Here is a 27,714-nt window from a genome sequence, read left to right on the forward strand (position 1 = left end):
CTTCTGACTTACAACTCAAATAAAGACTAAGTATTGTTTGATATAATGCCCCATTGATACGATATAACTGTAGTGTTTCGGATAGCTTCTCTCTTGGCACCTTGTCATATGCCTTTTCCAGATCTATAAAACTTAAATAGAGATCTTTGTTATATTCCCATGATTTTTCAACTATCTGTTGTAAAGTGAAAATCTGATCCTGACAGTGTCTCTTTGGCCTGAATCTAGCTTGTTCTTCACCAAGCTTCTCTTCCACAATCCTTCTCAACCATTTCTCAAGTATACTTGCATATATCTTATCAGGAACACTGAGTAGAGAAATACTTCTGAGTGTTCTCAGAAGTATTTCTCTACTGATTCCAGATGATTGAGTAGAGCTCTCATAGTACCCATATATAAAAGGGAAATAAAACTGAATGTGAGAATTACACTCAGTATAGGTATTTCTCTACTGAGTGTAATTCTCACATTCAGTTTTATTTCCCTTTTTATATATTGGTACTATGAGAGCTCTACTCCAATCATCGGGGATTTGTCCCTCTGTCCAGACTTTCTGAACTATGCAGTGCAGCCACTGTAAGACTCTTATACCACCATACTTCAGCATTTCTGGTCGAATATCATCTACTCCTGCTGCCTTTCCACATTTCAAGCCTTTGATGGCTTTTTCTACTTCAAGTATGGATATGTATTCCTGACTGCATGCCTGGTCCTTATATAGCATTGATCCTTAAGCACCCGAATTTTTTTTTTTTTTATTAATATTAATATATTGTTTTTATTTGCTTATGTGTTTAAACTGCTGATGTTGAGAGAACATAAAGAGAATTTTTATGTGGACACGAGTTTATGGTTTCATATGATTTTTTAATGTAATTCTTTTTTTTTTTTTTTTTTCCCAGAAACACATAGCAGAAAGTAAACATGCTCGTGGAGATCAAGCTGCTGGTATAATAAAAAACAAAGGTTTTACTGGAAAAAATCCATGTTTTCTTTGCAATTTGAAGTTTCCTAACCAAGAAATATGTGACCAGCATTTGCATCACATTCACATGCAGTGGGTTAGTAAAGAACTTAGGGATTACTCTGAAGATGAACAAACAGGTTAGTTATACACATAGCTTGCTTGTATTCTGTCCCCCATATGTTAGATCACTAAGTACACTAAAATAGAATGCTATAATAATCACAAAAATAACATATTCTTAGTATTATTTGGCAATACTTATTTACAAAATCACCAAAGGCCTTACAATGTTATGTAGTAGTTGTATTGTACATTGTGAAATTTATTGGATGAAATAATCAGTTGTTGTTACAAGGTCTCGTATCTTTATAAGTGTGAGTGACTGTGATATCATGCTTTGGAGCTGCGATTCTCATGTGGCTGTCATTCACTTTCAGAACTTTTAAACGTTGAAAGTGTAAGCATTGTTTGCTTGTACTTTTATAAAATAATAGATATTTAGTATTATCCTTAAAATAAGGATATGATATGAAGTTTAAGCATTATGGCTTTTTTTTATTATTATTATTTATGTTTATGGTAATACTTTTTGCAGCTATCCTAATTTGTTCTAATAATCTTATTCAATTAATAAGTCAATAGTTTTAATTATGCCAGAAGTTGAAATAATTCCCTTTGATTTAAGCAAATATTAAATTGTTAGAACAAGGATTTCTCTTAACTTATCTGATAATTGAAACATGCAATTGTATCTTATTTTTCATGTTAGGCTCAATGGCCTATCATGGGTGGTTACATTTAAATTTTATGGATTTTGACAGTATTGATAGACAAAACATTATTGATAATTATTAGAGGCTATGGAATTTCTAACAAATATAAGAGAAGAATAAAAGAAATGTATAAAGGAAGTAAAAGAGTTGTGTTATTGCTCAGCAAACATCATAATGGTTTGAGATAAGAACTGGTGTGAGACAGGGTTGTGTAATATCTGAGTTACTGTTTAACATATGAGATACTATCAAAAAAGAAACTGGACTGTGCTGGACACGAGTAACATGCATTAATCTTATCATATGTTTGTGCCATTCTGCAATTTCGCTATGAAGGCAAAATTAGAACAGATGGCAAATGTAAAATTTTGTGTAAAACGGGGAAAACCTGGAGCAGAGCCCCTTGAATTACTTCATAATGCATATGAAAAGGAAGCCATGAGCCAAACTAAGTGTTTTGAGTGGCGCTCACATTTTAAGAAGGGTGGAACCACCTTGGAGGATGATGATGAGAAGCCGGGACAACCATCCACCAGCACAACCCATGAAAATGTTGAAAAGATTCAACAGATCATCTGTGCAGATTAATGTATTACCCATTCAGGAAATTGCTGACAGAGTTGGGATTTCATATCAAGCAGCTCGAGTGATCATCACAAGATATTTGAACATGCATCATATCGCTGCCAACTTTGTTCCCTATATCTTAACTTATGACCAGAAGGAGCACCATGTGAACATCTGTCAAGATTTTCATCAAAAGGCCATTGATGACCTAACTTTTATTTCAAGGGTCATCACATGGGACGAGACTTGAATTTATGCCTATGACCTGGAGACAAAAACAGCAATCATCACAGTGGAAGAGTCCACATTCCCCAAAACCGAAGGGGTCAAGTCAAGAGTATGACAAAGAGCATGTTGATTGTCTTTTCGACATTAAGGGGATTGTGCACTGAGAATTTGTACCACCCAGTCAGAAGTCAATGCAGAATTCTACTGCAATGTTTTAAGGCAGTTGAGAGAAAACATTCATTGCAAATGACCATAATTGTGGCAAAGCTGCACCTGGCTCCTCCACCACAGCAGCACTCCCTCCCATATTGCCTTAACAACGCAAGAGCTTTTGGCAGCCAACAATATGATGATCATTCCACGTCCTTCTTACTTGCCATATTTAGACTCTTGTAATTTCTTTTTTGTTTTCCAAAAATGAAATTGAAGCTGAAGGGAGTGGCAGTTCGACACCATTAAGGAGATCCAAGATAAATCGCAAGTGGTGCTTAATATGCTTCAACAAAAAGACTTCCATAATAAATTTAGTTTAATCCTTTATCCCAGTGAGAGCAAACGAAGTCTGCGCCTGAAAATATCTTCAGGACTGAATATAGTGTTGTACTATCTTACCTGGGTAAGTAGTGCAACACCAAGGCAACTCGTAGCAAAGGTGGAGCAAGCTACCAACACTCCTATCCCAGTATCTCCCATAATGCAAAACACATCTCCTTGTGGAGGTGAAAAATAAACTTTCAAAAAGACTTCCAGGAAGCATTTGGAGTCTGGCGAAAACAGTGGGATCACTGCATGAACTCGGAAGGGGATTGACTCCAAATTTAAATTGGGTAAGTTGTATAGATTTTATTAGACTGGTATGGTTTCTTTTTGATAGCACCTTGTTCAAGTACAAGAAGAGGACTCAAATGGAACTCTAAATCACAACTGGAAGATCTAAATTATGCAGATCACATGGGTTTGATAATGTCAGGCAACACTCGTGTACAATTTATTTATATATATATAGTGAAACCTATGGGGTATCCATAACTATAGAATAACACATATGCCACAGTAAATGACTTTTTTATTATGTAAATATTTCATCTTATGTATCATAAGACATTATCAGTACAACTAATGAACAACAATAGGAATTAAATTCAAAAACCAATAGTGCTCATTCTTAAGTTGGAATCCTCCCTCTATGTATACAGTTCCTTGTTCATGGATAAAAACTACTGTGCTGAAATTAAAATTGCTTAAATTAAAATATAGCAGATAAATTTTTGAATACAACTGAGGATATCAATTTCCCAAACTTTTGTAATAGAGCGTTATTTCAATTAAGATTAGGTTTATGAAGTAAGGCTTCCACACTTTCTTTATATAATCTGATCATGTTTATATGTGGATCTATGTAGTAACTTAGCATTTTGCCATTGGATCCTGTAATTACCATTTTCAATTCCATGTTGTGCAAGACCAGATTTGTGAGGTTTAATAAGGCAGATGTGGTGTTGATGTTCAGAGATATGTTTATTTATAGATCTTCTTGTTTGTCCATAGTAAGACAAGTTACACGAACATGGTACTTGATATATGCCAGGTAGCAACGTTGGTTAGAGTTCGTCTTTTGGAGAAGGTAGCAAGTTGTGAATATGGTTGATGGATTTGTAGGTAGCAACGAGTTGATATTTTCTCACAATTTTTGCCATACATTTAGAGATGCCTTTAATATATGGAATGGGAGTCCTGTGGGCTTCTTGTCTGGGTTGATTTGTAGGAGAGTGGTTAATTATTTTCCAGGTTGTTATTGGATTATATCCATTTAGTAAGGCTGTTTCTTTTATAATTTTCAATTCTGGTTTTAAGGATTCCTCAGAAGAACAAATCTTGTGTACTCTGGATACTAAGGATTTTATGATGCGATATTTTTGAGATGGATGGTGAGCTGATGTATTATGGATATAACGACCTAAAAATGTTGGTTTTCAGTAGACAGAAGTGAAAATTGATCCATCTTGTTAGTGCTGGATATGTACATCAAGAAAGGAAATACCTGTTGATGGTTCCTTTTCTAGTGTGAACTTAATACTAGGATGCAGGGTTTTTTTATTTTTTATTTTTTTAGAAATGAGTAGAGTTCAGGTTTCGTGTGACTTCAAACTGCAAAGACATCATCAACATAGCATAGCCACATTGTTGGTTTTGGGTTGAGTGAAAATTCCGTCTTCTAAGTGTTCAATTAAAAAAGTTGGCCAAGTTAGGTGATAAGGGTGAGCCCATTGTTGTTCCTTCCTGTTGTTTTATATTTTATCTTTCCATGTGAAGTAACCTGATGTGATTGCAAATTTGAATAATTTCACTGTGTCTAGTGAAAATTTTTGGGTTAGCAATTCTGTTGTTTCTTTTTGAGGGATATTAGTTGAAGAGAGAGACAATATCAAAGTTTACTAATATGTCTGTATTTGCTAGTTGTATTTTATGCTTGTATGAAATTCTATAGAATTTATCGAATAGGTTGAGTGGCCTGTGAGGGGACGGAGAAGGTTAGATAGGAATATTGATATTTTATATGTAGGACTGACTGCTTATAGAATTTAGAATAGGTCTGAGTGGACAGTTATTTATATGTAATTTTGCTGAACCATATATTCTGGATGATCTTGCATGGCATGTTTTGAGTCTTTTGATGGTTTTGTCATCTTTGGATATTGTTTCATCCAGTAACTTGTTAAGTTTTTTGAACTGACTTTTAGGATCATTTTAAAACTAGTAGATATAGACATGTTAGTAAGCTTTGATATTCTCTCTCTCTCTTCACAAATACCCCTTAGTGAAACAATAGAATTATTTCACTAATGACCAAAAAATAGTCACTAGAAAGACAAAACTCAGATGGAAATGGATTAGACATGTTTGTACTGAGAATGGACAGGAGAGAAAGATTCTAAGAGTAGCTTTGACATGGATCCTGGAAGAGAAATGGGGAAAGGCATAAACTGACTTGGCAGAGAATGACTGAAAAGGAAAGAAGCATGGTTGGAAGAGCAGTTGTACAAGACAGAGGTAACTGGAGGAAACAGATCTTAGCCTTATATGCCATGGAGAACAAAGAGGATAAATGAGTAGTAAGTAAAGAACAGTTAATCTTATCTGCATTGTCTGATATGTCAAAAAATTACATACATTCTTCTCACTGGTTTGCCTGTTTTGTATGATGAAAAATCTGAGTTTCCAGCAAAGAGAATCTTGCCACTTCTATACGAGATCCTAACTCGCCATTACTTGAAAAGTCTTGATAAAGGTTCTTCAAATCCTAGATGATATTTGAACTCAGCTGTTTCTTAGCAAGGAGCATTATCTATTCCAGCTGAGCTATGGAGGCTCCTGATGAAACAGGATATAGAAACATATATTTCATATGATAAGATGTATATTAGTTGAAGGGCATTGTCAGCGTTTCATTTGTTCAATCACAGCAATAAAGGTGTATTTTTTAAACATTTAACTTTTACCAGCAAGTATTTTTTAATTACTGATTAATCTGAGCATTTTAATAAATTGTGTGAATAGTTGATTATTCTTTATACTTCATTAAATTTCTGATATGCATCCTTAAGAGAGAGAGAGGTACAGGATAGTATGATGGGGCTAGATGAAAAGTTTACTTTTTTACTAACATCCTATTGAAAATAGGATGATACTATTTCTATTGATAATACTATTTCTTTTAAATTAGTATTATCTGCCCAGGACTGACACTATTAGCTATTATTTCAGTCTTCTAAGGCAATTTTAACTACATCAATCTACTCACATTTTGGTCTTCCACTGCTTGCTAATCGTTCCTCTTCCATTTTGTTTAAATGACTAGAATACCTGAGATTAGTATTACGGACACATTCCTGAATGCTAGTAATCTTCCTTCCTAATGTCTTCATTTTTAATAATTCTGCATTTATGTCATCTCTTTACTCCTGCAATTTTTCTCAATTTTCAAATCTGTGGTCTCCAATCTTTTATCAGTTGTTTTACTTCTAATCCAGTTTTCAGATCCATAATTTAAAACTGTCTTGAACACTGCCTTATATTGCAGTTTCAGTGTTCTGGCTAGTGATATCTTACTCCATGGAACTTTATTCAGATGACTCACCACCATTTTCTCTCTCTCTCTCTTGTTCTCTCTATTCAGCCATTTTCATTACACTGCTGCAAGAAGGCCTCCCACAGTTTATTCCAACATTCTCTGTTCCTAGCTATGAACGACCACAACTTTCAACAGTTTGTCACTCCATCTTCTTTTAGGTTATCCTTGGCCTCATTTACCTCCTTTTGGAACACACTTCATTAGAATAGTGGTCCACCACTCATCTTCTCTTCTGGATAGATGTCCAGCCCATTTCCATTTTATTCGCTTGTGTAAAGAATGATGTCTATGATACGAGTCTGGCTTCTTATCCAGGTGTTCCATTTCTTATCTTTTAATATGATGCCTAGCATCACTCTCTGTATTTTTCTTTGAGTTGTTACTTTACCTTGGATAAAGGATTAAACAAAATTTATTATATACTAAATTTATTATATAATAAATTTAGTTTAAACCTTTATCCAAGTGTGAGCAAACAAAGTTTGCACCTGAAAATATCATCAGGACTGAGGTAAGGTAGTGCAACTCGTAGCAAAGGTGGACCAAGCTAACATCACTCCTATCTCAGTATCTCCCATAATGCAAAACAAATCTCCTTGCGGATATGTATAATGTTATGCATTAAGGGAAGGGCCACTACCCAGACCGGTAAGTGGCTCCCACTGATGAGACCTCAATAAAGGTTGAAACCGGTCTGGGTAGTGGCCCTTCCTTTAATAGCATTATACATTATCATTATACTGAGACAAGGAATGATGAGAGCTTGGTCCACCTTTACCATTTGTACCTGAAGATACAAAGTTTGTATCTTCAGGTACAAAGTTTGTTTGCTTTATACTTGGATAAAGGATTAAACTAAATTTATTATATTATTGTAAAATGCTTTTCAATTTTCCTTTGGAAATCTATAATTTAGATCAATCAGATCACCTAAGTATGTGTATGAAGAGAATGTTTCTATGAAATAGTCGTCATCATCAAATTCCTGACACGTACCCTCAAGGGGTGTACAGGATATGATAGTACTACATGAAAAATTTACACCATTACTAACTTCCTATCTACAATTTTCCCCCCAATTAATCTGTTACTTGTCAAGACTCCAACATTATTAGATCTTATATTTCTATCGTCTAAGGCACTTTGTACCGTATCAATCCACCTACATCTTGGTCTTCCTCTGGGTCGTTTTCCTGCCAACCTGGCAGAGAACACTTGTTTTGCTAATCTTTCCACGCCCATTCTGTTTAAGTGACCATACCACCTGAGATTAGCTCTGCTAATGCATTCCTGGATGCTGCCAATGTCAAGTTCTTTCCAAATATCCTCGTTTTTGATATGATATTCCCATTGATGCCATCTGTTCACGCCTCTAATCTTTCTCAGGACTCTCATATCTGCGGTCCCTATTCTTTGGTGAAGCGTTTTACTTCTCACCCAGCTCTCAGATCCATAAGTTCAAACTGGTTTGAACACTGCCTTGTATACAGCTAATTTAGTGTTCCGACTAATTTCTCTCTTATTCCATATGAATTTATTCAATTGACTTCCCACCATACCAGCTTTGCTGATTCTGTTATCTATTTCTATATTTAATTTATTCTAACTGCTGACTTACAACTCAAATAAAGACTAAGTATTACTTGATATAATGCCCCATTGACACCATATAACTGCAGCGTATTGAATAGCTTCTCTCTTGGCACCTTGTCGTATGCCTTTTCCAAATCGACAAAACTTAAATACAGATCTTTGTTATATTCCCATGCTTTCTCGACTATTTGTCGTAAAGTGAAGATCTGATCCTGACAGCCTCTATTTGGCCTGAATCCAGCTTGTTTTTCACCCAGCTTTTCTTCCACAATTCTTCTCAACCGTTTCTCAAGTATACTTGCATATATCTTACCAGGAACACTCAGTAGGGAAATACCTCTGTAATTCTCACATTCAGTTTTATTTCCCTTTTTATATATGGGTACTATGAGAGCTCTACTCCAATCATCAGGAATTTGTCCCTCTGTCCAGGCTTTCTGAACTATGCAATGCAGCCACTGTAAGACTTTTATACCACCATACTTCAGCATTTCTGGTCGAATATCATCTACTCCTGATGCCTTTCCACATTTCAAGCCTTTGATGGCTTTTTCTACTTCAAGTATGGATATGTATTCCTGACTGCATCCCTGGTCAGTGTTTTTTACCACTGTGCTGTCATCACTGCTTGTTTCATTTAGCAGTTTTTCAAAGTAATTAATTACTCCATACTTCAAGGATATCTTTTTCTCTGGTTTTCATGTCACCTTTATTATCTCTAACTCCTTTTACAGCACTCTTTCCTCCATTCCTAAGCTTCTTCAACAACCTCCAGAATATTTTGCCACCTTCTTGATATTTATTTTCTATATTCTTGCCAAAGTCTTCCCATGACTTTTGTTTAGCTAGTTTTACACAGTGTTTAGCTTTCTTACATTTGTCTCTGTATTCTCTAAGAGCACAAGCTGACTTATTTGCCAGGAACTTTTGATATGCTTTCTTCTTTTCCTTCACTGCCTCTTTAACTTCCTGTGTCCACCAGGGAGTTCTGATTTTTTTATCCTTGCACAAAACCTCACCACATGCCTCTCTGGCAGAATCAAAGTTTTCTTCAGAGTTTGCCACTGAATCTCCAAGCTTTGATTCCTGTTCTCAAACTCTTTCATTTTCTTTTCAATAATCTTTGTGTATTTTAGTCTACAGTTCCCATCTGAGAGCTGCTCAACTTTTATTCGCTTTAAAACTTTCTTACATGTTATTCTTTTCAATATGAAATTCAATTTTATCCTGCTCAAGACTAAATAGTGATCACTTGTAATTTCAAATCCTCTGTACACTCTGGTGTCCTGCACCAGGGAGAAAACATCACTATCAACAATAACATAGTCAATGAGACTTTTCTTATTCCTAGCCTCTTCTCTCCATGTGAATTTGTGCACATTTTTATGTTGGAACATGGTGTTAGTAATAACCAGTCCATGTCCTGAGCAGAAATCCAACAGATATTTGCCATTATTATTAGCTTTGCTCTATTCTCCAAATTTTCCCAAAATATTTTTGTATGTCTCACAATCATTTCCTACTCTGCTATTTAGATCCCCAACAAGGACCAACTTTTCCTTTTTCATTGTGTCAGTTGCTTTTTCTAAAACTTCAAAAAATTCCTCCACTTCTATCTTATTAGAGCCTTCCATAGGCACAAATAAGTCTCATTGTCCAGTTCCCCATTCTCATATTTGCCCACATTACTCTACTTGAGACTGACTGCCATTCAAGAAGATTAGCCTCGTATTTTGTGTTGAATACTATGGCTACTCCTTCTTTTCCTTGTTTGTCATTGCCTGAATATAACATTTTGTATTTATTGCTCAGAAAGATCTCACCAGTTTTGATCTTTTTTGTTTCAGTCACCCCTATTATGTCGATCTGGTACTTATATAATTCCTCAGCTAGCTCCATTTCTTTACCATTCAGGCTTCTTACATTGATAGTACCGATCTTTAACTCTGGTGATGTTGAGTTGGGGTTTGTTTTCAGATTTGTTCCAGTAGCTGACTTTTCGCTGTTCGCCCTGGTTCCCTGGCGAAAACAACGGGAGCCTTGTTTAACCGGGCGACACCCCAGCCGGCATGAAATTTTGTCATGTTGTACCATCATTTTTTATTTTGGTTTAACCAATAAGAATACAATTTGGTCGGCTAAATCCCAAATTGCCAGCCCATCCTCGTTCGTTCAGTATCAAAGTAGATATCCAACAGGGTGCACCACCAGAAGGTGAGGATTGGACATTAGGTCAAAAGCCCTGGTCGTTTCTTCGCATTCCTTTAAAGGCTATGTGGAGGTCTCCTCTCAGTTATACAGCTTTGACCCTTAAGCACCCCATTTTCAACAATTCTACCTATTTTCATTGTCTTTGTCTTTTTAATGCTGACTTTCATACCATATCTATTACAACAGTTATTCAATTTAGTCTTGCAAACTTGTAATGGATTTATTTAGAAGTATAACATCGTCCGCATAAAGCAAAGAGCTAACATTAACATCTCCAATTCTGATATCATGTTTAATACCACTTTCCTTCATAATGTGATCCATATAGATAATGAATAACAGAGGGGATAATGTGCATCCTTGTCTCACACCAGATTTAACATTAAACCATCTCCCTGTACTTCCTTCAATTCTAACTGCTGACTTACAACTCAAATACAGACTAAGTATTGCTTGATATAATGCCCCATTGACACCATATAACTGTAGCGTATTGAATAGCTTCTCTCTTGGAATTGTCATATGCCTTTTCCAGATTGACAAAATTTAAATATAGATCTTTGTTATATTCCCATGCTTTCTCAACTATTTGTCATAAAGTGAACATCTGATCCTGACAGATCTTCACTTTATTTCACCTCTATTTGGCCTGAATCCAGCTTGTTCTTCACCAAGCTTCTCTCTCTCTCTTCCACAATTCTTCTTAACTGTTTCTCAAGTATACTTGCATAGATCTTGCCAGGTACACTCAGTAGGGAAATACCTCTGTAATTCTCAAATTCAGTTTTATTTCCAATTTTATATATGGGCACTTTAGAGCTCTACTCCAATCATCGGGAATTCGTCCCTCTGTCCAGTCTCTCTGAACTATGAAGTGCAGCCACTGTAAGACTCTTATACCACCATACTTCAGCATTTCTGGTCTAATATCATCTACTCCTGCTGCCTTTCCACATTTCAAGCCTTTGATGGCTTTTTCTACTTCAAATATGGATATGTATTCCTGACTGTATGCCTCTTGAGTGTTTTTTACCACTGTGCTATCACTGCTTGTTTCGTTTAGCAATTTTTCGAAGTAATTACTCCAAAATATTTTTATGTCTGCCAATCATTTCCTACTCCGCTATTTAGATCCCCAACAAGGACCATCTTTTCCTTTTTCATTGTGTCAGTTGCTTTTTCTAAAGCATCAAAAAATTCCTCCACTTCTACCTTAGTAGGACCTTCTGTGGGACCATAGGCACAAATAAGTCTCATTGTCCAGTTCCCCATTCTCTCATATTTGCCCACATCACTCTACTTGAGACAGCTTTCCATTCAAGAAAATTAGCTTCGTATTTTGTGTTGAATACTATGGTTTTTCTTTTCCTTGATTGTCATTGACCCTGAATATAACATTTTGTATTTATTGCTCAAAAAGATCTCACCAGCTTTTGTCTTTTTTTGTTTCAGTCACCTCTATTATGTCGATCTGGTACTTATCTAATTCTTCGGCTAGCTCCATTTCTTTGCCATTCAGACTTCTTATGCTGATAGTACCGATCTTTAACACTGGTGATGTTGAGTTGAGGTGTGTTTTCAGATTTGTTCCAGTAGCTGACTTTTTGCTGTTCGCCCTGGTTCCCTGGCGAAAACAACGGGAGCCTTGTTTAACCGGGCGACGCCCCAGCCGGCATGAAATTTTGTCATGTTGTACCATCATTTTTTATTTTGGTTTAACCAATAAGAATACAATTTGGTCAGCTAAATCCCAAATTGCCAGCCCATCCTCGTTCGTTCAGTATCAAAGTAGATACCCAACAGGGTGCACCACGAGAATATGAGGATTGGACATTAGGTCAGAAGCCCTGGTCGGTTCTCCACATTCCTTTAAAGGCTATGTGGAGGTCTCCTCTCAGTTATACAGCTTTGACTTAAGCACCCCCTATGAAATAGTTTTCTATTATGATATTTTTTGGTGTTACAAAATTATTAAACATGATTTTAATTTTTTCTCTATATTTAGACTAACTGTTCTACTTTCATTATACAGATCTTCTATTATTGCCAGTGTGGTTTACAAGGGCATTAGAACTAGGTTTTTTGCTTGAAGGGTGAATAGGGTTGCCAGATGTTTGTGAGTACTTCATCAGTGAATTAGTTTTACGAGAGGTATGATAGTCATTGCATGAATAATGGCTCTGCCACAACGAGTCTTCTGACTCATTGAAGATGCCTGTATAATAATGATATGATAATTTAAAACCCAGAAGAAGACCAAAATATGGGTGGATCGACATGGTAAAAAGTGCCTTAGGACAGTGCTTCCCAAACTTCAGGATGTCAGGGTCCCCTTTGCAAAAATTAAAATATTTCACGCCCCCCCCCTGAAAAAAATTGTAATAGAGAGAGAGAGATATTATTATAATATTTATTGTATTTATATTCAATACAAAACATACAGCGAATATTACAAAAATCAGATGCTTTGCCTCTTACCGTTTGGTTCTGAAGACGATGCTGGCTGTTCTGGTAAAATATGAAATACTGTCCATTTTTGAGTCTGTTTCTGCTTCTTCTGATTGTTTGTGGGATTTTTTTTTTTTTTTTTTTTTTTATCAGCCACTTATCCTTTTCAGGGTTAAATTTTTTAACGCAGAATAGATCAAATAATATCATCACTTACCGATACTGGCACACCACAGACTGATAACATGAAATTAGTGAATATTACCTGAATGAGGGAATCCCCGGACCAGGAACATTTTTCTCTTTTGTGACTTTTCTCCCTTTACGGTAATTAAGCTTAACGCGAAACAGACAGCAAAGGCAGGTTATTAAAACATGCATATGGTTGGTGCGGTATTAACAAAAGATCGCGCAACCAAAAGATAAAAGCATAGCTGACAATTGAGTTGAAATGCTTACTCTCTTCAACCGAATTCCATATGTGAAACTGTCATAACATTCATTATATATATATATATTACTTAGTTTTAACACTTTTACGAATTTTAACACGTTCAGTTGAATTTTATGCAGCCTTGGTAAATCGAACTCACACAAATTATTGTGCGAGTTCGATTTACCTAATTAATAACAATAGTTTTTAGTTAGATACTGTGCTTGCCCATGCAACATATGGTTTTGTTTCAGTCTTTACAGCATAGTTTCTGTATGAGGGGACATGTGATTCATTAATTAGTGTGTTTTTATCCCAGTTGTCTCTAATTGCACTATTTGTTGAGAAATATATTACACAGACTCCTCATACCTTATTCACTGGCATAATAAAAGTACTTGTTTTTATTGCCTCTGCAGTATAGTGGCTGTTAGGGAGGGCATGTTGTTTACCACTGCAAGCAAGTTACTATTTCCCCATATGAACTTGTTTAAGCTTTTTTTCATGTGTGAAGTATATGCAAAACTTTTATTGGTAACAGAAAACTAGCTCGGATGACAGTGATAATATAAAACGAGTTTTGATATGTATATAAAGTCAATATCAATAGTCCCTGATTACGAACGCATGATGAAAGGGACAGGAAGATTTGGAGCTTCCCTGGAGAGCATTCAAAGTAAATACAATTAACTACTGCTTTGAAATGAAACATATGAATATGCAATATTTACTAATATTCATTAAGCGCCGAAATACGCAGGAAGCAAAGTTTGTGAACCAACACCAATGTGTGAATTTTTCCATTAAAATATAAAAAATAACAAAAAAGAAATAATAAATAATAAAAGTTAAATACGTTTCTTTTAAAATAAAAAAAACTACTTAGTCTTAAAACATTTTAAATTTGTTTTCATTATTTCACGGCTGCCCCTCAACAAAACCTACGGGCCCCCTAGGGAACCACGGCCTACAGTTTGGGAAGCGCTGCCTTGAGAGATAGAAATATAAGATCTGACAATGTTGAAGTCTTGACAGGTAACAGATTGATTTGAAGGAAAATTGTAGATAGGAAGTTAGTAATGATGTAAATTTTTCATGTAGTACTATCATATCCTGTATACCCCTTGAGGGGCACATGTCAGGAATTTGATGATGATAATTAAAAACTTCCAATTAGTATGAATAATGGTTGATTATATTTTCAAGATTAATAGTTTTAATGTTTAACACAGATGCTATGTCAGTTAATTAAATTATACACTTAAAAAAAAAGATATTAACTTAAATGTCGATAAAAACTAATTAACACCAATGAAACAAATCATTTTCATTTCCTGTCTCTGCTTTACCCCCCCTGCCTTTCTTCCTCATTCCAATCATCATACCAGCTTTGCTAATTCTATTGTCTATTTCCATATTTAATTTGCCACCTTAAATAAAATTTGTGGCAAAATGACCGTAATGTTTTTCTTGTTCTATAGGTTCTCCATTCAGATTGTCGTTGAAGTTTTCTATTTATTCCTGCCTATTTGGTTATTATTATTATTATTGCTGATTTTCAGAACAAATTTATTACAGCAGTTATTCAATCTAGTACAACTAAGATTAACATCTCCAGTTTTCATCATCATCATCATTAATTTCCTTATATGTACTCTCAAGGAGTTTTCAGGCTACTGTAACAGTACTACATGTTCAAATTTTCTTTCCTCCACAATTTTCCTCTAAATTAGTCTATTACTTGTCAACACTCCAGTATTGTCATAGCTAACAAACATTTCATGTTTGTTGGCAAGAACTTCTGACCAAATCAATTAACCTAGACCTTGATCTTCCTCTGGGTCTCTTTCCTGCCATCTTGGCATCAAACACCTGTTTTTCTAATCCTTCCCCACCCATTTTATTTAAGTGGCCAATACCACCTTAGGTTCTTGGATGCTAACAGTGTCATGTTCCTTTCTAATATGTATAAGCTCAACATTAAAAAAGTCTACTGCAAATATACATCAGCCAATGTACCACCGAGCAAGTGGTGGCCAACCACATGCCATTGATGACCGGGGTCAATGCAGACTGTCCAGGCTTGTACAGACCAACCGCAGCACAAATCACATCCAGTTTCAGTATTAGAGGTCCAATCAGCATCAGCGAGTGAATGGTATGGTATACCATGTGCTGATGTTCTAATCGTGTACCATTGTTGACAACTTATCATCAAGCATTGTGCCTTGCCTTGTTGGGACCTCTGCAAAGTGGACCAGGGCCATGTGATTTGATTGAGTCCCATTATCAGTTTTACCGAGGTGATAGGAGAGTTCAGGTGTGGCATCGACAGCATTAGGCCATGGGCCCCATCGTGCCAGGTCTGTTCTGTTCGAGGAGGTGGTAGCTCGTTGATAGTTTGGAGATATGTGATGCATTAGGTCCCTTAGTGTGCCTCAAGAGGTCCGTAAATGCTGCGAGCTACCTTTCATGGCCCCTTGCGCATCCTGCAGCCAATGGTCTGTTTCAACAGGATAATGTGCTGATCCACTGGGCCGCAGCCACCCAAGTATGGCTCGAGGAACACTCATCTGAGTTTGAGACCATCCACTGGTCCCCAAGGCCATTGAATTTAAATCCGATTGAATCCTCTGGGACTGATGTCTAAGGTGCAGTTGCAGATAATGATGCAACAGGCATGGCTGGATTTCCTTCAGCATTTGGTGGAGTCAGTGCTTTGCAGAGTACTGGCTGCTATTCGTGCTAGAGGAGGACTGACATGCTATTAGGTAGGTATCTCTAATGCTTTGTCCATTAAGTGTATATGGAACATATGCATAGTTAAATGGAAATGGTTTATGGGAAAAAGGTGGTGGAGGTTATGATGATGCAAGAAATGTGTGATGCTGATTAGGTAGTTAGAGTATGAAATGTTGAATGCAAAGAAATCTCAAATTCAGGAGCAAAGTGGAAGGCATGGCTAGTAGTGATGCATGCTAGGTGGAATATATGCAAGATTACCATCTTGCATAGCGGAGAATATGGTGGAGTGTGAGAAAGGTAAAATCTGAAGGAGTGTGCCACAAGGTAGGAAATTTCAATGGATTAACAAATGTATCACAGTACTACACAGGGTACTCAAAAAGTGCTTTCCGAGAGCAGAATATGATGAAAAAGGATATAGGCATACAGTGTTGCAAGTTTAGTTTAGTAAACATGTGCTTTCCTGCAGCTAGGATGTGATGTAACCTCAGCAGTATGTAAGCAAAAAGAATGATCTAAAAGGAGATGAATATGATATGAAAGAAAATATTAATGTTGTTGAGTATGAGGCAGTAAAGAACAACAAGAGATTCAAGATTGTGAGTGTTGCTATGGTATGACAAGAGGAAGCTGTGATTGCAAACAATTCACTAAGTAGATTGTGTAACTTCTTAAAACATGACTAATTCAAATGGGAATCTGGAGTTGATTGATTAATTAATAAATTCCTCTAATTTTCTATGGTTTACACTTTTTCTTTCTCAACAAAATTAATCCTACTTTCCTCTGGTGATTCCTAAATCTGTGTGTGTGTGTGTGTGTGTGTGTGTGTGTGTGTGTGTGTGTGTGTGTGTGTGTGTGTGTGTGTGTGTGTGCATTGCTTCACATTTAACTGAGAGGAGACCTACACATAGCCTTTAAAGGAATGCGGAGAACTGACCCAGGGATTACGACCTAATGTCCGATCCTCACCTTCTCGTGGTGCACCCTGTTGGGTATCTACCTCGATACTGAACGAACGAGGATAGGCTGGCAATTTGGGATTTAGCCGACCAAATTGTATTCTTATTGGCTTAAACCAATATAGAAAATGATGGTACAACATGACAAAATTTCATTCCGGCTGGGGCGTCACCAGGTTAAACAAAGCCCCCGTTGTTTTCACCAGGGAACCAGGGCGAACATCGAAAAGTCAGCTACTGGAACAAATCTGAAAACACACCCCAACCCAACATCACCAGAGTTCAAGATCGGTACTATCAACATAAGAAGCCTGAATGGCAAAAGAAATGGAGCTAGCCGAAGAATTAGATAAGTACCAGATCGACATAATAGAGGTGACTGAAACAAAAAAAGACAAAAACTGGTGAGATCTTTTTGAGCAATAAATACAAAATGTTATATTCAGGGTCAATGACAATCAAGGAAAAGAAAAACCATAGTATTCAACACAAAATACGAAGCTAATTTTCTTGAATGGCAAGCTGTCTCAAGTAGAGTGATGTGGGCAAATATGAGAGAATGGGGAACTGGACAATGAGACTTATTTGTGCCTATGGTCCCACAGAAGGTTCTACTAAGGTAGAAGTGGAGGAATTTTTTGATGCTTTAGAAAAAGCAACTAACACAATGAAAAAGGAAAGGTTTGTCCTTGTTGGGGATCTAAATAGCAGAGTAGGATATGATTGTCAGGCATAAAAATATTTTGGGAAAATTTGGAGAAAAGAGCAAAGCTAATAATAATGGCAAATGTCTGTTGGATTTCTGCTCAGGACATGGACTGATTATTACTAACACCATGTTCCAACATAAAAATGTGCACAAAATCACATGGAGAGAAGAGGCAAGAAATAAGAAAAGTCTCGTTGACTATGTTATTGTTGATACTGATGTTTTCTCCCTGGCACAGGACACCAGAGTGTACAGAGGATTTGAAATTGGAAGCGATCACTATTTAGTCTTGAGCAGGATAAAATTGAATTTCATATTGAAAAGAATAACATGTAAGTTTTAAAGTGAATAAAAGTTGAGCAGCTCTTAGATGTGAACTGTAGACTAAAATATACAAAGATTATTGAAGAAAAAATGAAAGAGTTTGAGAATAGGAACCAAACCTTGGAGATACAGTGGCAAGCTGCGAAGAAAACCCTGATTGATTCAGCTAGAGAAGCATGTGGTGAGGTTGTCTGCGAGGATTGAAAAATCGAAACTCCATGGTGGACACAAGAAGTTAAAGAGGCGGTGAAGGAAAAGAAGAAAGCATATCAAAGTTTCTTTGGCAAATAAGTCAGCTTTTGCTCTTAGAGAATATAGAGACAAATGTAAGAAAACGAAACACTGTGTAAAACTAGCTAAACAAAAGTCATGGGAGAACTTTGGCAAGAACATAGAATAAATATCAAGAAGGTGGCAAAATATTCTGGAGGTTGTTGAAGAAGCTTAGGAATGCAGGAAAGAGTGCTGTAAAAGGAATTAGAGATGATAAAGGTGACATGCAAGCAAGAGAAAAAGATATCCTTAAAGTATGGAGTAATTACTTCGAAAAATTGCTAAACGAAACAAGCAGTGATAGTACAGTGGTAAAAAAAACACTCAACAGGGTTACAGTCAGGAATACATATCTATACTTGAAGTAGAAAAAGCCATCAAAGGCTTGAAATATGGAAAGGCAGCAGGAGTAGATGATATCAGACCAGAAATGCTGAAGTATGGTGGTAGAAGAGTCTTACAGTGGCTGCACTGCATAGTTCAGAAAGCCTGGACAGAGGGACGAATTCCCGATGATTGGAGTAGAGCTCTAATAGTATATATAAAAAGGGAAATAAAACTGAATGTGAGAATTACAGAGGTATTTCCCTACTGAGTGTTCCTGGCAAGATCTGTGCAAGTATACTTGAGAAACGATTGAGAAGAATTGTTGGTAGAAAAGCTTGGTGAAGAACAAGCTGGGTTGAAATAGTTGAGAAAGCATGGGAATATAACAAAGATCTGTATTTAAGTTTTGTCGATCTGGAAAAGGCATATGACAAGGTGCCAAGAGAGAAGCTATTCAATACACCTACAGTTATATGGTGTCAATGGGGAATTATATCAAGCAATACTTTGTCTTTATTTTAGTTGTAATTCAGCAGTTAGAATTGAAGGAAGTACAGGAGGATGGTTTAATGTTAAATCTAGGATGTACATTATCCCCTCTGTTATTCATTATCTATATGGATCACATTATGAAGGAAAGTGATATTGGTGGAGACGGAGAGTTGTGCTGTGGATGCCCTCTCTCGATACTTTTTGGACTCCCTGGAGGCATCACGTAATAATAAACACGATAATTAGAATTGGAGATGTTAATGTCAGCTCTTTGCTTTATGCGGACGATGTTATACTTCTAAATAAATCTGCTGCAAGTTTGCAACCCTAACTAAATTGAATAACTGTTGTAATAGATATGATATGATATGATGATCAGCATTAAAAAGACAAAGACAATGAAAATAGGTAGAATTGTTGAAAATGTCATCTGTGTTGTGAACAGGGAACCTGTGGATCAAGTAAAACATTTCAGCTACTTAGGCACGATTTTTACTGAAGATGGTAAATTAAATATGGAAATAGAGAACAGAATCAACAAAGTTGGTATGGTGGGAAGTCAATTGAATAAATTCATATGGAATAAGAAAGAAATTAGTCGGAACACTGAATTAGCTGTATTGAAGACCGTGCTCAGACCAGTTTTAACTTATGGATCTGAGAGCTGGGTCAGAAGTAAAACACTTGACCAAAGACTAGAGACCGCAGATATGAGAGTCCTGAGAAAGATTATAGGCGTGAACAGATGGCATCAATGGCAATATCATATCAAAAACGAGGATATTTGGAAAGAACTTGACATTGTCAGCATCCAGGAATGCATTAGCAGAGCTAATCTCAGGTGGTATGGTCACTTAAACAGAATGGGCATGGAAAGATTAGCAAAACAAGTGTTCTCTGCCAGGTTGGCAGGGAAACGACCCAGAGGAAGACCAAGATGTAGGTGGATTGATACGGTACAAAGTACCTTAGACGATAGAAATATAAGATCTAATAATGTTGGAGTATTGACAAGTAACAGACTGATTTGGAGGAAAATTGTAGATAGGAAGTTGGTAATGGTGTAAATTTTTCATGTAGTACTATCATATCCTGTACACCCCTGGTACATGTCAGGAATTTGATGATGATGATGATGCTTCACATATTGATTTTTTGTGGTTTTTGAATTGTTCTTTTGTTACCTGTGTGATTTTTTTTTTTATTAGATATTTCTTTTAATTTTGTTTTCTCTTCTTCAGAATAACTGTATTTTTAAGTAGATGGAGGAGGCATACAGTGGAAGGTGAAGAGCTTGCAAACATGCCCACCCCCCATAAACCCTTTCCATCCCAACAGGCTATCCTACATAATCTCATAAACTAAAACGTTTATTATATTTATTATATGTTAGGATATAATATCCTAACATATCCCACCTCCAAGGGAGTCGGGCTCATTCAGGGAGAACCATGAACATATAATTCTTTGATACTTATCATAGCTCTCCTGAAACACATTCACCGATGACTCACTCACAGTACCCACTGACAGCTTTTCCATTCACTCACTTTTTGCCTTGAAAAGAACCTAGACCTCACATTTTCCTGACCACATCCTTTCTCAGCTTCCAGGGATGACTTTGAGTTATCTTCTTTCTCTTTACCTCCCCCTACATGCCATAAGCTCCAGATTTACCCTATACTCCATATCTCCTCTCCTCTTTCAGTATTCATATTTCAATTTTCTGTATTCACTTTTCCCTGTATCAATACTATAATGTCCTTTTACTACCTTGTATGTTTCTGTCATATCTTCTCTTTCTGTCTCTCAAGCTTTGAAGACCATACTCCTTAAGTTTGTTTTCGTATGCAAAAATTCCATAAGCTAGATATGATTTTAGTTAGCCAGTGCTGGATTTTTTCCATTGTTCCCTCATCTCCTTGACTCCAAGGAGATGGGGTATCTGAGTGCAGTTGTGCAGATGTCATCTTATCACGGCCTTGTAAAGTGGGAGAATGGTCTGAGTGGTTATGCACTCTGCAACCATATGGCTGGGAAAGGAGTGTTCGATTCGTGAGGAGCTAAGGATCTTTCTCAGACATAGCCAAGTTAGCCGGTTTTCTTTCCAGTTTATCTGGGGTTTTTCCTCCCACAAAGCAGTCAAACCGATTTTAAGAATACAACTCTTCACAGACAATTACACATGGTTGTGTGTGTGGGGGGGGGGGGGGGGGGTAACGACCCCACCTCGTAGTGAGTTATGAAACCCAAAAATGGGAGGCCAAGGCCCTACATGGGGCTATAGTGCCAAAGAAGAAGAAAGTGGGAGAATAACTTCTTTATCCTTTTAAGTTAGTGTTCTTTTCAACACTGCAATTTTCTAATGTGATGTCTTAATGAACTTGACAAATATTCTCTAAGTGATTGTCCACTATTACCCCCAATTCTCTAGCTCATCAACCACTTGCAGCAAATTCCCATTAATAAAATACTCATTCTGCAATATCTCTAACTCAAAATGTATAACCTTATACTTTAAACTGACCTTTGTTAATATTTTCCTGCAGAGTTAGTCTGTTCAACTCAACCTGAAGAGATTCTGTATCAGAAATGTCCTTTACCACCTAATCCATCTTGGCATTGTTTCCATATAGCTGAATATTTCTCTCCAGACTTTCCCAGTGTCATTAATATACAAACTCTGGTACTCCACTGGTCTCCTTCATTGTCTGATTCAGCACCTCTATACTTCACTCTTTGATATTTGTCAGATAACCATGTTCCAATTCATGCCATAAGCATATTTTGCATACCCATCCCTCTGAGTTTGTATAATAACATGGGAATATATTCTACCATCACTATGTTAATTCAAAATTGGCTGAACAGTCATTGGGGGGGGGGGGGGGTAATACATGTAGAAGCCATTACAAGTCTGAGGATTACTATTTATTACTGATATTACATATCAGTAATAAAGCATTTTCCAAACCTCAAGAAGTATGACTACCATAATTAAAAAAAAAAAAATGGGTAATAATCATTTCCTGGCCACTTTCTGCCTAGCAGCTGTAAGCTACTTTATATTAAGTCCCAGCTATGATGGGATATTCTTTAGTTCAAAATTAATACAATTGTGAATTTATCACTTTTTTGTTTTTGGTGTAATTTACCTTTAAATAATTACAGTGAATAATTGCCAATACCTATGCCTTTCTACACATTTTGATATCTGCTTAAAATGTAATTTTAGATGCGTTTTGTCCATGACATTCACTTGAATGTTTCCAGTAATACATAAGCCACATTTTAGTGTTTTGTATGTTAAGTAATTTAAAGTGGTAGTTATTTTGGAAGAAAAGAATTAATTGTTTTATTTTAAACTGTTTTAGTGTAAAATGCTAGTTAACTCCTTATATTTAATTATTATTTACAACAATTTAAATATCACTTAATTTTTAATTCTTGCAGTTATAAATGGAAAACATAATATCCTCGAAAAGAATACAAAGTTACAAGAAGAGAATATCAAGAATGAACTTCCTGAAGATAAAACTCTTTCATCTGACAGTGCAAAGTCTATTGCAAGTAAAGAGATTGGTAGAAGTGAACAACAAAACTCTAATACTGAAATCAATCAAGATATGAAAAAATGTGATAAACCATCAAATGACATATTGATTGAAAGTAACAGTGAAGTTAATACCACAGAAATTAGTGATAAAGAAAAAGAAATTAGTGAAGATTCTTTATCTATTATAAATATTGAAAATGGCAAATCAAGCAAAGAACTTAAAAAGAATTGCATTGCAATGAAAGATTTACCTGATGATCAGAAGCTAGCAGAATTGGGCTTCCCTGTCAAAGTTGGTCACTTCTGCCATGAATGTGATGCAATAATTAAAAGCTATCCTCTTTATTATATGCATATGCATAATGTGCATGGTTTTGAGAAGCGTTTCAAATGTGCTCTTACATCTTGCAGCCAAACATATAGCAGTGCAGTAGCTTTCAAGAAGCACATTGAAAAGCACAACCAGAATCTCACAAGCTTTTGTAACATGTGCGATTCTTCATTTAGTGAAGAAAGTGAATTGGAAGAGCATCTCTTGGGTCCAGAGCATGCTAACCGATACATGAAAATACAAGTAAGTATAATTTCTTTGTATACTTTAAATTGTCTTACTAGACTGTCATATTATAATTTTTTTAAGCATGCTGCTTTTAATTATAACTGTTTGTTGCTGCTTAAAAACAGTAATGTTACAAAAAAAAAAAAATGTAAGGTTTTGTACCATCTACTTGATTAAAAATTAAGAAGTTATTTGTGGTTGGGACTATATGCAGACTTAGGAGTAATGTGAACAAAGTTGACTGATTGATTTGGCTGTGCACCAGCTTAAATTTCTGAAACTTACTGTTAATGTGATGTATCTGTGGCTGGTGGTTTCACAGCACATTACTTGCCAGTTAAGCTGACCAGAGTTCAAATTTACAGTCTGGTATGAGCATATACTTGTTAAAAGTTGTCAGACATCACAGACTAGGACTTGGTCACTTTGTCCTGTTGATTCATCTAGGAAGCTGCTTGAATAGTGTTGATATTACTTCCAAGTCTCCGTGGTATCACAAGATTCATTGTAAGAGATCAAACACTCACAGTCCACAATATCTTCCATTGAAGATGTTTGGTATTAGAGCATTCACTACCTACTCTGGTAAATCATTCAATGCATGCAAAAAAAAAAAAAAAAAACTTACTCACATGACATTTTAACTGTTTCCAGGGATGACCTCTCATACTCCCATCATCTATTACCCTGTACCATATCACTCACTAATTTGTGTACCTCAATCATATCACCTCTCCTCCTCTTGTCTACTAAGCTTGCCATACTCTCATTCAAGTGCCATCTCCTATCTAGGAGGTTGACTACCATAATGTGACTCATGGTTAACTATGGACGTTATGACATGTGGTGAGGACCTATCTCTTCCACGTGTTGTCGTAAGTATTTATGGCTGTAAATCTGTGTGTTCATGGGACCAGTTTGCCTGGTCTGTGGGGGATGAAAAACCCCTTACCTCTGTATGAGACTGGCTAACTCACCTTTAGTCAAAAGAGACCAAATAAAGGTTTCTCACATCATGGACAGGAATTGAACCCAGGTCTTTCTGACCATAGGGTTTTGTCTATACCAATTGAGCTACGGAGGCTCTACTACATTCCCTTAATCTCTTGTCATCCCCATCTTTTTGGAATCTTGAGATGATCTTAGTTATTTACCTTTGTGCTCTCTGATGATTTCTTATCACCATCATCATCATCATCATCAAATTCCTGCCATGTACCCTCAAGGGGTGTACAGGATATGACAGTACTACATGAAAAAATTACATCATTACTAACTTCCTATCTACAATTTTCCTCCAAATCAGTCTGTTACTTGTCAAGACTCCAACATTATCAGATCTTATATTTCTATCGTCTAAGGCACTTTCTACCGTATCAATCCACCTATATCTTGGTCTTCCTCTGGGTCGTTTTCCTGCCAACCTGGCAGAGAACACTTGTTTTGCTAATCTTTCCTCTCCCATTCTATTTAAGTGACCATAGCATCTGAGATTAGCTCTGCTAACGCATTCCTGGATGCTGACAATGTCAAGTTCTTTCCTAATATCCTCATTTTTAATATGATATTGCCATTGATGCCATCTGTTCACGCCTCTAATCTTTCTCAGGACTCTCATATCTGCGGTCTCTAGTCTTTGGTCAAGTGTTTTACTTCTGACCCAGCTCTCAGATCCATAAGTTAAAATTGGTTTGAACACAGTCTTGTATACAGCTAATTTAGTGTTCCGACTAATTTCTTTCTTATTCCATATGAATTTATTCAATTGACTTCCCACGATACCAGCTTTGCTGATTCTGTTGTCTATTTCTATATTTAGTTTACCATCTTCAGTAAAAAATTGTGCCTAAGTAGCTGAAATGTTTTACTTGTTCCACAGGTTCTCCATTCACAACACAGTTGAAATTTTCAATGATTCTGCCTATTTTCATTGTCTTTGTCTTTTTATTGCTGACCTTCATACCATATCTATTACAACAGCTATACAATTTAGTCAGAGAATCTTGCAGACTTGTAGCAGATTTATTTAGAAGTATAACATCATCCGCATAAAGCAAAGAGCTGACATTAACATCTCCAATTTTGATATCAGGTTTATTACCACTTTCCTTCATAATGTGATCCATATAGATAATGAATAACAGAGGGGATAATGTACATCCTTGTCTCGCACCAGATTTAACATTAAACCATCTTCCTGTACTTCCTTCAATTCTAACTGCTGACTCACAACTCAAATAAAGACTAAGTATTGCTTGATATAATGCCCCATTGACACCATATAACTGCAACGTATTGAATAGCTTCTCTCTTGGCACCTTGTCATATGCCTTTTCCAAATCGACAAAACTTAAATACAGATCTTTGTTATATTCCCATGCTTTCTCGACTATTTGTCGTAAAGTGAAGATCTGATCCTGACAGCCTCTATTTGGCCTGAATCCAGCTTGTTCTTCACCAAGCTTTTCTTCCACAATTCTTCTCAACCGTTTCTCAAGTATACTTGCATAGATCTTGCCAGGAACACTCAGTAGGGAAATACCTCTGTAATTCTCACATTCAGTTTTATTTCCCTTTTTATATATGGGTACTATGAGAGCTCTACTCCAATCATCGGGAATTCGTCCCTCTGTCCAGGCTTTCTGAACTATGCAGTGCAGCCACTGTAAGACTCTTATACCACCATACTTCAGCATTTCTGGTCGAATATCATCTACTCCTGCTGCCTTTCCACATTTCAAGCCTTTGATGGCTTTTTCTACTTCAAGTATGGATATGTATTCCTGACTGCATGCCTGGTCAGTGTTTTTTATCACTGTGCTGTCATCACTGCTTGTTTCATTTAGCAGTTTTTCAAAGTAATTACTCCATACTTCAAGGATATCTTTTTCTCCTGTTTTCATTTCACCTTTATCATCTCTAATTCCTTTTACAGCACTCTTTCCTCCATTCCTAAGCTTCTTCAACAACCTCCAGAATATTTTGCCACCTTCTTGATATTTATTTTCTATATTCTTGCCAAAGTCCTCCCATGACTTTTGTTTAGCTAGTTTTACACACTGTTTAGCTTTCTTACATTTGTCTCTGTATTCTGTAAGAGTAAAAGCTGACTTATTTGCCAGGAACTTTTGATATGCTTTCTTCTTTTCCTTCACTGCCTCTTTAACTTCCTGTGTCCACCAGGGAGTTCTGATTTTTTTATCTTTGCACACAACCTCACCACATGCCTCTCTGGCAGAATCAATCAATGTTTTCTTCAGAGTTTGCCACTGAATCTCCAAGGTTTGATTCCTGTTCTCAAACTCTTTCATTTTCTTTTCAATAATATTTCTGTATTTTAGTCTACAGTTTACATCTGAGAGCTGCTCAACTTTTATTCGCTTTAAAACTTTCTTACATGTTATTCTTTTCAATATGAAATTCAATTTTATCCTGCTCAAGACTAAATAGTGATCACTTGTAATTTCAAATCCTCTGTACACTCTGGTGTCCTGCACCAGGGAGAAAACATCACTATCAACAATAACATAGTCAATGAGACTTTTCTTATTCCTAGCCTCTTCTCTCCATGTGAATTTGTGCACATTTTTATGTTGGAACATGGTGTTAGTAATAACCAGTCCATGTCCTGAGCAGAAATCCAACAGATATTTGCAATTATTATTAGCTTTGCTCTTTTCTCCAAATTTTCCCAAAATATTTTTGTATGTCTCACAATCATTTCCTACTCTACTATTTAGATCCCCAACAAGGACCAACTTTTCCTTTTTCATTGTGTCAGTTGCTTTTTCTAAAGCCTCAAAAAATTCCTCCACTTCTACCTTAGTAGAACCTTCTGTGGGACCATAGGCACAAATAAGTCTCATTGTCCAGTTCCCCATTCTCATATTTGCCCACATTACTCTACTTGAGACAGCTTGCCATTCAAGAAAATTAGCCTCGTATTTTGTGTTGAATACTATGGCTACTCCTTCTTTTCCTTGATTGTCATTGCCTTAATATAACATTTTGTATTTATTGCTCAGAAAGATCTCACCAGTTTTTGTCTTTTTTTGTTTCAGTCACCCCTATTATGTCGATCTGGTACTTATCTAATTCCTCAGCTAGCTCCATTTCTTTGCCATTCAGGCTTCTTATGTTGATAGTACCGATCTTTAACTCTGGTGATGTTGAGTTGGGGTTTGTTTTCAGATTTGTTCCAGTAGCTGACTTTTCGTTGTTCGCCCTGGTTCCCTGGCGAAAACAACGGGGGCCTTGTTTAACCGGGCGACGCCCCAGCCGGCATGAAATTTTGTCATGTTGTACCATCATTTTTTATTTTGGTTTAACCAATAAGAATACAATTTGGTCGGCTAAATCCCAAATTGCCAGCCCATCCTCGTTCGTTCAGTATCAAAGTAGATACCCAACAGGGT

At 36.4% G+C, this 27,714-nt stretch overlaps 1 protein-coding gene across 2 annotated transcripts in view; it reads left to right on the plus strand.

Annotated features, from left to right (window-relative positions):
• The window catches only part of LOC150099985 (uncharacterized), a 308,484-nt gene that overhangs the window by 226,527 nt on the left and 54,243 nt on the right, over nt 1–27,714 (plus strand). For both annotated transcript variants that reach the window (XM_090402298.1, XM_090402299.1), the window contains 2 exons: nt 903–1,104; nt 22,638–23,314. In XM_090402298.1, coding sequence (XP_090258424.1) covers nt 903–1,104; nt 22,638–23,314 — 879 coding nt within the window. The remainder of the gene's footprint in view (nt 1–902; nt 1,105–22,637; nt 23,315–27,714) is intronic.

Source organism: Typopeltis vanoorti, chromosome 13 (genome assembly GCF_054136105.1).
Source record: "Typopeltis vanoorti isolate ZY-2024b chromosome 13, IOZ_Tvanoo_1.0, whole genome shotgun sequence".
Taxonomy (NCBI): Eukaryota; Metazoa; Arthropoda; class Arachnida; order Uropygi; family Thelyphonidae; genus Typopeltis; species Typopeltis vanoorti.